The 13,989-nt window shown below is 27.8% G+C and overlaps 1 protein-coding gene across 1 annotated transcript; it reads right to left on the bottom strand.

The window, feature by feature from the left end:
- Positions 1-8,639: 8,639 nt before the first annotated feature.
- On the bottom strand, positions 8,640-9,190 carry LOC124913104 (kirola-like). The gene is made up of 2 exons (XM_047453724.1): positions 8,998-9,190; positions 8,640-8,905 (listed from the first exon to the last, which is right to left on the bottom strand). Exons 1-2 carry the CDS (start codon positions 9,188-9,190, stop codon positions 8,640-8,642), a joined length of 459 nt encoding a protein of 152 aa, XP_047309680.1.
- Positions 9,191-13,989: the final 4,799 nt, after the last annotated feature.

Raw genomic sequence — 13,989 nt, 5'->3', positions numbered from 1 at the left:
TTAAAAATTGAACTTCTTTGCTTTCCGGTTTCTTTTTATCCTGCACAAACGATGAATTTGGTTAAGTTCTTTAAATAATTAAATAATTATTAAATAATTATCTAATTTATTTATTAATTTCTCCCTTTTTTATTATTTAATTTAAATATTCAAAACTTTGTAATCGTTGGACGCTTAAGTTAATTTAATTTCTAACAATTTCTCCCTCTTTGATATTTTAGAATAAATTATCAAAGTCAATTTTATTTATGAAAAGCATTTCTTGTCAGTTTGTATTTATGAAAAGCATTTTTTGCAATTGTTAGGATCTGGATCGCCGAAAGAGACTAGGGTCTCGCTAGGTGAACGCTTACACACACGCCGGTTGATAGTAACCCTATTAGAGGTTAATATCAGTCTCTATACTTCGCAAGTTGTCACATAATCTTGAACCGAATTCAAGCGCGGAAGTGTCTATGTGAACTTCAAGCAAAAAAAAGCACAATTTAGTCAGCGATAATATAACACAAAGAAGAAGAAGAAAACAAGACACATAATTTATGGATATTCAGAGATAAAGTTCCTACGTCACCCCATCTTCTCAAACGTTGAGAAGGATATTCACTTAGAATATTCAGATCGTTTACAATGCTTACCTAGAACAACCGACGCTTATTTACTGCTCGTTTTTGACTTCTCACTAAGTTTTCTCTATTGAACAGAAACAAATTCTGTCAACTTACAATACTCACTACTCACTACTCATACGGAATAGATGAACTTGTAATACACTTGAGATTCTAACACACACTAGTTATAAAGCTTAAATAGTTAGAGAGCAATGAAAAACAATAAGCACACTTGTGGAGTTTTTTAACAGGATTGCTATGTATGCCGAAATCAAAGATGTTTTTCTAAGGCTGTCAAAGATGGTTAATCTGGTTGAGCCTTGCTTTCTTAAATAGAGAATATGAAAATAATCATATTCTTCTTCAACGGATATATTTCCTTGATTGTACTTAGTTCATTGAATCTGATTTGTTGAAGATCGGTATAGTACAACTTTAAGATATCTTTTGATATAGTTTGATAATAAGTCAACATGGCATTAATTTGATAATGATTTCCAATGAGCAGATTAGCATGCATATTTGTGTTATACTATTTTGGCTTGTCCGGGATAATGTGAAAAATATCTGCTCCAAGTGGACTGCATTGGACTTATACCGAAAAGGTGGTTTAACTTCATTTGACAGGCTTCTTCTTCCTAAGAGATTTCATTAGACTTGTACGAAATTGGCAATATTACAGTCTAAACATGTGAAGGCTCCCCTTTGTAATTACCAAAATTGTTTTTCCTAGAACTAAAAGGGAAACTGTCGGCTGATCTCAGTGTAAAATTGTCTTAGCATGAAACTGGTTCTTCTTCTTGAATCTGACCTATCAAACTACCGATTGGATTATCGATTTCGCCCTTTGTGAATAACTGGTCAAGTTACCGTTAGCTGGATATAACCGTTTCCGCTTCTTGGGGTAAAAATCAGACAAACTACCGATTTCGTATAATTTAGGATAATTTACCGTGTAGACTACCGATTGCGCCGTCTTTTATGAGCCGAAGATACTTCCGGTCATACTATTGGTCGGTTTACAGGTTCCACTTCCTAGCGCATAACCGATTAATTTACCAATCAACTTGCTGAGCGCTAGAACCGATTTCTTCTACTAAATCGATCAACTACCAGCTCCGGTTCTTTGACATATTACCGATAATTTTACCGAACAACTTGCTGAGCGGTAGAATCGATTTCTTCTACTCAACCGATCCACTACCGGTTCCGGTTTCTTATATAAATAGCCGAATATAAAGGCGATCAAATAATACCGATTTGCGTTGTCTTCATAAAACCGATGCAATATTACTGGTTGCAATTGTTTAAGTAGATGACTAGACGAATAACTGATCATAGATTAAAAGATGATATCGGTCAACTGGCTGAGCGGTAAAACCGATTTCCATTACCGAACCGAACATATAATCGGTTGCTCCTCTTTGATAGATAACCGAACATATTGCTGATTAGTGCCGTCTTTATAGAACCGAAGGAGTAAGCTATCGGTTGTCGTTTTACCGAATTCTGCACTTGTCCTTTAAAAATCGAATTTCTTTGCTTTTCGGTTTCTTTTTATCATGCAAAAATGATGAATTTGGTTAAGTTCTTTAGATAATTAATTACTTACTAATTAATTATCTAATTTATCTAACAATTCGCGACACAAGAGAGGAAGGAGATAATATCAGTGGACCAAACCCAATGTCCCAAAGAGCCCCCACAAACTCTTGGAAGATTGGATTGACATGACAAATATCATACCATTTAGACTTAATTTTACTTAAAGAATGAAGATGTCGTAGAGTAAAATCCATTGTATTGACCACTAACATGATAATATGATGATACCATCTACATCTAATTCTATACCTAGTCCATTTATACCAAAAAAAATCATTTTCAATTCTATTGTTATCAATGAAATTGTTGGTCTTGAACCATAATATTTTAATCTCATAGAGGTGACACATTTTTTTCCCTTCATTACTTTCTTCAACTACAAATTATTGTTTTTGTGTGGGAGAAATTTCACTCAAAAAAAGTTTAAAAGATTGTTGGAGTATATTCTTTTGGATTTCAAAAAAGTAATGTTGTTTTATCATTGTGCAAAAATAATGACGGTTTTGTTGACTCCACCAAGATAGCCTAGTGGTAAGAGTCGGCTTAAGAGACTAAAATGTCACGGTTTCGATTTCATCTGAAGGCGCTTAAAATTTAAGCGAGGGATCATGGTTTTGGGGTGTCATGTTAGTTCTTCTTTAATTTAAAAAAAATAAAAAAATAACAGTTTTGTCTTTTAGCTAGGAGTGGATTGAGAAAAACGAGAGTATTTATTACATAGTTTTGAAATTCGACCCGTAACCCGGTGAAGGGACTAGTTCAACCGGTGTATAAACTAGTGGGTTTCATATAATAATAAAATAATACAAAAATAATAAAATAATCTATCAAATTGTTTATACAATAATAATCAAAGTATAGATAAAAATTCAAAATACTGTTTTGCAATTAAAATTTATTCATTGTCTCTATTATGAACAACACAATTATAATAAACACAAACTCTTAAGTCATGAATTAATAAAATTAAAATAAATATTAACTACTAATTATTTGCAAAATGCTCACACCATTCACCAAAATCAGTCCCACCAAAATCTTCACCAACTTCATCAGTCACTTCATTGCCTTCAATATGGACATCAATATTGTTTCTTTATCTTCTTATCCGATATCTAGTTCATCCAAGTTTACAATCTCAAATTTACATCTACAATAAAAATAAAAATAAAAAACTTTTCTGTAACTTACATACTTTGTAGCATTATTAGTAACAATAAGCACCACATTTTCTACTTCTACCAATAGAATAACTTCTTTAAGTAAGTTAACACCATCTTTATATTTCTTTTAGCATTTGTGGCATCAACATATTTCAAAAACGTTTTTCCTCTAGGAAAATAGACCAAAAAATAATAAAAGTCCTCATATGTTTATATGTCTAACCATCTTCCATAATAGTGCATCCCGTTTCTTTCCAATTGATGCGAAAACTATCCACAAAATTCTTAACTTTCTCAATATTTTTGTTTAACATATAACCGTGCAAGTAATAAAAATTAGGAGCTTTGTAACCAACTCCAAAAGAACAAGTTTCGTCAAACATCGATGGAGAATATACATAATTTACAGCATTAAAATGAATTGTTACATCAATCATCCATTAAAATCAACCTTATATTTTTCTGCTTTTCCTTGATAAACACTTTTGAGAGTTGGTTGTGCTCTCAATAGTTCTTGACATAAACATGGTGTCTATCGTCTTTTGCTTCTTCTTGGATTCAGAGATTATATTGTCTATTTTTTCTACTCCAACTTGCATATACATTTCATTCTCTTCATCTCTCAAAAGTTGTCTATAGTGCTCACTTATTTCGTACATAATTCTTTTTTTTTTAACTTCTAAAAAAAAATCCATTTCATATCTCACTTGTGCATGAACTTTAGTTCAAGTTGCAATCTCCGATCCCTTTGAGACCCGCGAGATGTTGTTTAAACCGATGAATACCTCCACCATTTATCAATTTTTCCCAATAGAGACAAATGATCTCTTTTTATTCTTGTTAATTATTGAATCTTCTCTACAATGAGACCTTACAGAAGTTTGAGATTGTACACTTGAAAATTTTGGTGTTGCATTTGTTGGTGTTTTTTCTAACAGAATCCATGATCAAACTATACATAAAAATATAATTCAGAGACCAAATAATCACTATATAAAGTATGAACCTCAAAATAATATCAAACTATCATCAACTATATAAAGTATGAATCTCAAAATAAGCCATTGATAATAACTTAAAAGAAGTTTAAATAAAAGAGACTTAACTAGATTATGTGAGGGACAAGGCTTCAAATCATACTACAACTTCCGATTTTTGAATAACTATGTTTTTATCTAGAGAAAAAACTAGGTTTAAGTTATGACTTACAATAATGCCACCTTAAATCATTTTTTAGTCTGGTAAAATCAGAATCAGCTGGTTAAGGTAGAAAGTGGAGCTTGAGGTGAATGAAAGAGTTTGTCATTCTTAGTGTCTAAAACTAGAAATCGATAATTTACCCATATAGAACTAAAAATAGGTAAAACAAATGGGAACAAAAAAAAACAGAGAGAGGGGAACTAAGAAAGTGATAAGTGAGAAAGAAAATAAGTGATTTTATTTTTTTAAAATATGATAAACTCGTTTGATTAACCCGGGTTACCGAATTTCTGGTCCAACCAGTGGGTTGACCAGATTTAACTAGGTTGATTCATTTCAGTTTTTTTAATCAACTCAACCCGGTTTGACGACTAGTTCAATGAGTTTTTTGGTCCGACCGATACATTTTGAATGAGAAAACAATTTTTACAATAACATAGCTCAAGAGTAATACGAAGATGGATTGTTGTTTTTATTTAAAAATATATATTCTTACTTAATTATATTTAGTAAACTTATTAAGTTGTTTAAATATTGTATTATTTACGTTCTTGTTTGAATCATTTTCTTCAAACTATCTTAGGGTGAAATCAATCAATGATTTTTGTATTAGAGTTGTTTGAGTAAATTATTTGTTTACTTTGCCTTATATTTTTAAATTATTTTTGTCTTCAAACTACGAGAAATATATATAGACACTATGTTAAAAAAAACTATAATATATAAAAAACAAAATTAGCAAAGTAAGAGGTTGATTTGAAACATATGTTAAACACATCTTCTTTAAAACAGATTAATCGTCTCTTTTTTGTGTTAGAGTTTATCGTAGATTGATGTTGCGTAAAATCAATTTATTATTTTTTGTATGAAAGTTGTTTGTGTAGATTTTGCTTCACACTGCCTTAGTATTTGTTATTGTCATGTGTTCTTTACATTCTAAATTCTCATTTGGTAAAAACAAAATTATCAGATAACTTAAGAATTTTTATTTATTACTACATACATTTTTTAAGAAACTTAACCTACATTATTTTCTCTATTACGATACTGCATAAAAAACACACATTTGCATTACCAGACTATTTACTAATGGTTGTTACAATTAATCAGTTTATAAACATATGAAGCTTAATTCTTGACCATATACACGTAAAAAAACTTAAATAATCAATAATCAATCTTATTGAAGAAAAGCCGTGCTACCTTTTGGTTATTGAATATTTCTTTTTTTATTATGTGTTTGTAGAACTGGTTTGATATGATGGTTATGGTCTTTAAATCTTATATTGATTTAATTTGTTAGCGTGCGTCTCAACTTTCCTCATCTTTTTTTAGAGTGTGTATCATAACATATGTGATATGTGTTCCAATTGTTCGTTTTTGATTGACTTGACGAAATTGTACAAGACTTTTCTCGACAGTATCGTCTACATGAACACTCATGGAGAGAGCAACTTGGTGACACGGAAAATTGAATATGAGAAGTTGGAGGAAGATGTAAGATGATCCAAGCACACTCCATGGATTTCTTTGTTATCGTGTCCAAAATATTGAGAATCATCATCTTAAATAATAATACTGTTCATTCTATATCCTCTGATGTTTTATATCATAATTCAACACTCTCTAATATTTTATATATAAAAAATAGTTGGGAAAAAATAAATTAATAATACAAATATTTTATTGTGGCTTTACTTCTTATGTAATGTACATGTTATCAAATTTATTTTCAGTTATATTTCTATCATTTTCCTATAAATTTCAAAATGCTAGAACCATTTGTTGATTCATATATTTATGAATATTGTAAATTTGTGATTAAAAATCCAATATTGTACAAGTTTGAATTTAAATTGGTCACAAGTTTCAAACATCAAATAATTCAAAAGGAAAAAATAATGAATCTTAATCAATAAGAAACATACAACTATTATATACTACTTAAACTACTATGTTCAGGTCTTACAAAAATGATTTCAAATGTATGACATTAATCTTGATACAATTTTTTTTTTTAATTAGGTTAGGAACTTTTTTAATTTATTCTTAATTTATGACATTTTAACTTCCTAAATTAAAAAAAAAATAAATATCAGTTCGACTTGTTAAAATTTTAAATTCTAAAAATATATATCGATTCAAAATATTAACATAATTAAAAATTATATCGGTATGACATTTTAACTTTCTAAACAAAAACCCTAATTTCACAAAAATTGGTATTGAATTACAATTCAATTCTATATTTGAAAAACTACAAAATTATAATTATAATTTCAATTTCAATTTTTATTTCTATGTTTGAAAAATAATATCATAAAATAATTTTAATATATATTATATTATTAAAATATTTGTTTGATACAACTTTTTAGTAGTGGTAAGAGTTTTGTCTATTGTATCAATTCTTATTAAAAAAACAAATATTCGTTCGACCCGTGTTAATTCTTAAATTAAAAAAAAAATACTTGTTAAATTTTTAAATTTCAAAAATATAAATTGGCTCAAAATGTTAACTTACTTAATTAATATGGTTTAATATTCTAACTTTCTAAATTTTAAATAAAAAATATCGGTTGAACACGTTAATTGTGTTATAAATAATATAATAATAATAAGATATTTTATTTAAAAAAAATATTATAATTACAATACCGAGATAAAAAGAGTAAAATTAAAAATTATAAAATAACATTTATTCAATTCTAATTTTAATTATTAATCTTAAATTATTTACCAAACCTAATAATTTAAATTAGACCCAAATTTCAATTCTAATTATACGATGATCAAACCCACTAAAATTAGTTCACATGACATTAACTATTTTACCTAAAATAATTAAAATTATAAAGTTCGATCCTATATGAAAAAAAAAATAAACCTAATTTAAAGGTGGTAATGACAGCTGGGTTCATGATAACCTACCTTCCAAATCTGTGAAAAAAAAGTTTTAATTTATATATTGTTAAGTGGAAGATATGGTGGGATCTGAAAGAAATGTTTGCTCACAACTTTGACTAATTCATTTCCACTCCAAATGTAGTGAAAAGTTAACATTATAACGTAACCAAATATTTCAAGAAACTTTACCTATTACATTATTATCACTATTACCAATTTACTACATAGAAAACACACATTTACACAACCTAAACTATTCTATAATAATTGTTTAGCATTAATAAATTTATAATCATATATGAAACTTAATTCTTGAGCATACACAAACTTAAATAATGATTAATCAATCTTTATTAAAACTAGCATGTATCCCGTGCATTTGTACGAGTAAAAATATAAAAAACTGTGAAAAAAATATTACGGTAAAAATTTTATGGGCGGGTCAACCTACAATCCAACCCAAGTATCCATTTACTTTCACATATATATATCCAAATTAACCACAACTCTCGACCGGGCAATCCGAACACTTTAAAAATTAAGCCTTATTATATATATAGATAAGCTGTGAAAAAGGGTTGCTGCCTTTTTCTTCTTTTAACATTTCTTGAATTTTACGTGAATATATATCTTTAATGTTTTTGTTCATTAGACAGGCAGAAATAAAAGAATTTGTTTAATCATAGTATTATTATCTTCTACCCATAATTCCTATACATTATGTATACATTTTTATAAAAGTTTTTCATTAATTTAATTTAAATAGTTGTTGTCTAATTACGATAGTGGTCATGTGTTTCTTATTGCTTAAGATTTTTCTTTTTTCTTAATTATTTAATTTTTTGAAACTTATGACCAATTTAAATCCAAACATGCAGATTATTCAATTTTTTATCATAAATTTACAATCTCATAAATATATGAATCACCAAATTCTAGAACTTTAAATTTAATGAAAAATAATAGAAATAGTACTGATTGCGAATAAAATTGATAAAATTCACATTACATTATAAGTAAAAAACACGAAAATACTCTTAATGTTGGTTTATTTTCTCCAAACTCTATTATTTATGGTATAAAGCATTAGAGAGTATTGGATTATGATATAAAACATTAGAGCATATAGAAATGAACATTACAAACTTAGTTTTAATTATTTAAGATGATGGTTCTCAATGTCCTTAGTCATGACAACAAAGAAATCCATGAGTGAGTTTGGATCCTCAACATCTTCTTTCAGCTTCTCATATTCAAATGTCCATGTCACCAAGTTGTTCTCTCCATCGGTGTCCACATGAATGGTAATGATGAAAGTCTTGTATAGCTTCCTTAGATCACCTCCAATGGCCTTGTAGGCCACCGATTTCTTCTTCTCGTTGATTGCTATTATTTCATGTTTTACAACTTTATCTTTTCCATCTGTAAATAGATTTAGCAAATTTATTTGTAATCAAAAATGAAAAGATTTAACAAATTAAGAAATTGGAGAATATTTGATAAGTAATTAGTACCATGATTGTAGTGAAACAAGACAACAGAGCCGACAGTTCCCAATTCACCTTCGAGAAGTTCAAAATTCTGAACAAGAGTAGGCGACATATCGGAAAGATGGTGAGGCCTAGACTTGAATATTTCATGAAAAACATCACCATCACTCTTGATCTCCACATGCCTCATCATTTTCTGTAAATACTTCTCTGCCATTTTCAATATCCAATTTGAGAAAGTGTGAGAAATTGTGTTGATTTGTTTGATGAACCTCTATAATATCTACACTATTTATAGAATGGCATAGTTAAAATATTCAATTTGATCACCTAACTTACCCAAGATATTCAATTTAGTCCCCAATCTTAAATTTATAGGAGTTATTTCTATCAAATGAAGCTATGGAAATTTAAAATTCCAAGCTGTTAATATATTTAAATGGATCTTTAGAAAACCCATCACATTCTAATATAGCTATATATTATTCAAAATCTGGGAACTTTCGATAATAGCTTGTTGGAATGATTGGTTCAGTTTTTCTCAAAGGAAATTTTTGATAAACAATAAATGCTTATAATCCTAGTTGTTTTCTTATGCCAGCTTCATAGGACCTGTTTTATTATTTTCTTCATATATTATACCTTCCATATTCTATTCATTTGTTGTTTATGTTAGGAATCTCTATTTTATAATCTAGTCAATAAAATATTAGTCCATTATTGGTGATTGCAAATAATGTTATTTGTTCCTTAGTCTCACATTCTTTGCTAAAATATCAACTTTTGTAGAAGGTATCGTTTTTTATATTAGTGTGTTCATGAGTTTCTCTCTTTTTATCGTTTAAGTGAATTTAGGTTAATAATATTTTCTCAAGTAGAGTTATGTTGCATCTACTTAATTATGGTCTAACTACTTTATTATTGACATTCTTATCTTATTATTTACAACACTAAAAATTTACTTGATTTGAATATTATTAAAAATATTAAATAATGTAATATTATCATTATCATATTAATATTATTTATATTAATAATTATACATTGAAAGGAGAGATAGGACTATAATAAGAAGAATTAACATGACACCAACAATCATGATAATCTGCTTTTATTGAAAGCGCTTCCGATATGAATTGAGCTCGGGACCTTGTGGTCTCTTATGTCGACTCTTTGCACTAGGCTAGTCTAGTGGGGTTTGGTCTAGTTATTTTACTACCGTATCAGATATAGAAAAAGATTGAACAGAGATAAAAACATGTCATATAGTATACTATTATTATTCATAATTAGAAATAAGGGGTTAAAGTGTTCTTCTCGAGATTTTATACGGTAGTGTGACCTAGATAATTTATTTATACGACATTAATACACTTTATTCATTAAGGTCATTTCAATTGAGCTTTGTTGAAAATTTGTGAGAATTTAAGAAACCTACAAAGATCTCATTTTTTTTTGTTAGAATGTTATTCACGACCAATTTCTAACTAACAATAAATGTATGCGGAAAATTGTATGATTATTGTGAGTTGTTGGTGTGTTATAAAGAGGTGGACACGGCTTCCCATTTTTTTTTATACTATCACGTTGTGGCAAGTATTTGGAGTTTTTTGGAATTTGACTAGAATTCATTGAGTTATGTCAGAAATCGTTTGTGACTATTAGAAGGCATGGATCGAGTCGGCTAAAAAAACGAGAACTACAAGATGTATCTATGTTCCTATAATTTTCTGGTAGAAAAGAAACTGAAAAAGAATTAACAATTAAAGTAAATCATTAAGAATCATTCATAATGTCATTATCACGACGATATCAGATATTAGATCTCAAAAACATGTTTATTAGTTTGGGTATCATCGATTTTCATTAAGATTTTCAAGCAAATTTATTGAATTTTTACTTTTTTTTTTTTTTACTTTTTTATGGTATAATTTTGTTATTGTGTTTAAATAATTTTTATTTGAATTGTATGGATGATGTAAAGTAGAATTGTTTTTTTAAGTTATGATAAGACAAATTATTTTTATAGTTCTAACCATCACATATGAGAATAATAAATAGAAAAAGGAAGTGTTATGAATAGACAAACTATTTTTGTTTAAATAATATCACTAACAAATGATTGAAAGTCTTATGTAATATGATGAGATACACACCCTAAGAAAAGATAAGAAAATCTGAGATAGGAATGTTTACAAAGTCAATATAATTATATAAGAACAATAATAATGGTGAACATGCAGCAAACCAACTCTACCAACACATAATAAAAAAAAAAGTTATTCAAGAACAAAATTGCAGCACCTTCTCTCTTCCATTATGATAGATTATTCATTATTTAAGTTTTTGTATTCTCAAGAATTAAGCTTCATATGTTTATAAACGATTAACAACTATTATAAAATAATCTGGGTTTGTACAAATATGTGTTTTTTTATGTAGTAATAAAGAAAATAATGTAATTCTTAGTTAAATCACTTAAAATGTCAAATATTAGGGTTTGACTCACAATTAGAATACTTAAAATGGAAATGGAAATCATAACTGTCTCATACTAATTTACTACATTTATAAAAATATATATAAAAAATAATATAGGTTAATTTTTTTTAAAAATATGTATCTATTTATAATGTTTTTACCAATTGTGGAGTGAGAATAATCCACACATTCAAACAACCTTATCTTATTGATTTCACCTAGAAGGAAATAATTTAAACAATAAAATAAATGATATAAGATTTATGGTACTGGTTTAATATATATATATATATATATATATATATATATATTTCAAGTAAATATATAAACAAAATGTTTAGAAGAAATTCCCTCGTTTCTTTAACATGTGCTATCTCATGAAACAACAATGTCATAAAATTTTTTAGTTAAATTGAACGTCTCAATCATCTACTATTTAAAAAATAAAATTATCCATTTTTTTAATACTAAGAAATTTTATGATATTATTTTGAAATGCAAAAGAATATGATCCAATCCCTCCCAACTCAAAATTATAATGAGTTATTTTTGAAAAATGTAATGAAAGAAAGAAAAAGATGGTTTCACCTCTTTCATTCTCCCAATGAAAACATGATTCTCTAAATGTTGTTTCGCGCTCATAATTCATCACAATCAACAAAAAGTTCTTCCACATTTACACATGTTTCTTTGTTATGATCAATAGAATTGAAACTTTTACTTAGTTTTTGAATAAATAGATTGGATGTAAATCATATTGTCATGTTGGTGGTCAATATAATGGATTTTACTTTATAGCTTCTTCATTCTATAAGTAAAATTAATTCTAAATTGTATGATATTTGTTAAGAAAAAGCTAAAAACATCTCAATCGAAGAGTTTGTGGGGGCTCTTGGAGAACTTGCGTTTGGCCCACAAATATCACGACCCTCCATAAATAAGGACACACTTATCCCTAGTTATACCACAATGAAAACAAATATTGTTTATACATATTTGTGTATCTGGAAATCACTCTAGATTATTTGGGTATGTATAGGGTCCATATAGTGAGAACCACCAAGAAAGAGCAGACACATGAAAGACCTTTGCAACTAATAGTCTTATATAATTGAGAAGTAATAGGGGATAATTTGGAGATAGAATAGAGGAAAGAATGACGTGTCACAACATCACTGATTAGAAAAATGATAAAGTGTGAGTAAAAAGAGAAAAAAATTATTAATTTTTCAACTAAACAAATTGTAACATTTTATTCTTCTAAAATTTTATCTCTCAAATTTCATGCCCCAATCATCTCTCTATATAATAATAATAATAATAATAATAATAATAATAATTATATTATAATCAATCCACCCTGCCAACTAGCCAACTAGAAGCAATACATCTTTTTAATGCATTAATTAATAATGCAGTATGGAATATTAAAATTTATTTATCCTTCCCCAGGTCCGATTAAAATATGATCAAAATGGTGATAACAATATCATAATGTGAAAACGCAATAAAATATGTTTCCAACTTAATATTAGATCAACTAACATCAATTTTAAAAAATAAATAAATATGATATTAGTTAGAAACTAATATTTTGTCACTATTAATATTTTAATTATGATTATTATTTTTTTTAAATTATCTAAGTAAAAGGTGATGTTATTTGAATTTTATTTGATTGAAAAAATGCACTTTTTATAAATTTTTAAATCAAGCTACTCAAAATTGTGTTGATCTAACTTTATAAAAAGAATATTAATGGCTTTTATTTTTAATAAATAAAAAAATGTTAACAAATAATCTAATCTAATGGATTCATATTGATAGGGTGTTATATCGATCTTGATGTGAGTGGTCGACATCTTTCAAACCAAGTATATATTCTTTTGGATTTCAAAACAATATTATAAAATTTGTTTACTTTATTCGTTTTCCTTTATCAATTTTTCTTTTCAATTTTTTAAGATTTATTTTATTTAAGGGATTCATTTTTGATAAATTGCTATATCTTAATGTGTGAGTGTGGTCATTCACTCTGACCAAACTTTATTTTATTTTCAATTTGTTAACGCTGATTATTTTTTTTTTTTTTTTTTGCGACTAATTCTCGTAAGTTAAACCTATAATATGAAAAAATATTCGATAAATTTTGACTTTCTATGTAACCAAGGAGGGAAATTTGATCAAATGACCCTGAAAAGGGTTGTTAGTTTAAAAATAACCAAGCCCAAAAGTTGTTTTTTATTTTTATTTTTAAAAGTAACCTTTTTTTCAAAATATTTGACCATTTTACCCTTAATATATTTATTTCCTTTTTTTTCTTTTCTCTTTCATTTTCTCTTCTCTTGTTTCCCCGGGTGCGACCGTTCCTATCCTCCCTCCCCGACTCCCCGAATGATTATTCCGAACGATTGATCGCCATCATTTCCTAAACGATCGCCAAGCAAAGCCGAACGCTTCCCCGCATCAGCATTCACCATCAGGTGAGTTTTCGTGTTTTTTCCCGCTTGCATGCTAAGTGTGATCGATTTTAGG

The sequence above is a fragment of the Impatiens glandulifera genome, chromosome 8, assembly GCF_907164915.1.
Source record: "Impatiens glandulifera chromosome 8, dImpGla2.1, whole genome shotgun sequence".
In the NCBI taxonomy this organism is placed as follows: domain Eukaryota; kingdom Viridiplantae; phylum Streptophyta; class Magnoliopsida; order Ericales; family Balsaminaceae; genus Impatiens; species Impatiens glandulifera.
Note: the sequence above shows the minus strand (reverse complement) of the source record. Positions and strands in the feature narration are given on the sequence as shown.

Coding starts and splice junctions, on each gene's coding strand:
- LOC124913104 (XM_047453724.1), bottom strand. CDS start 9,190: ATGGCAGAGAAGTATTTACAGAAAATGATGAGGCATGTGGAGATCAAG. Junction 8,906..8,997: donor CTTGTTTCACTACAATCATG/GTACTAATTACT, acceptor ATCTATTTACAG/ATGGAAAAGATAAAGTTGTA.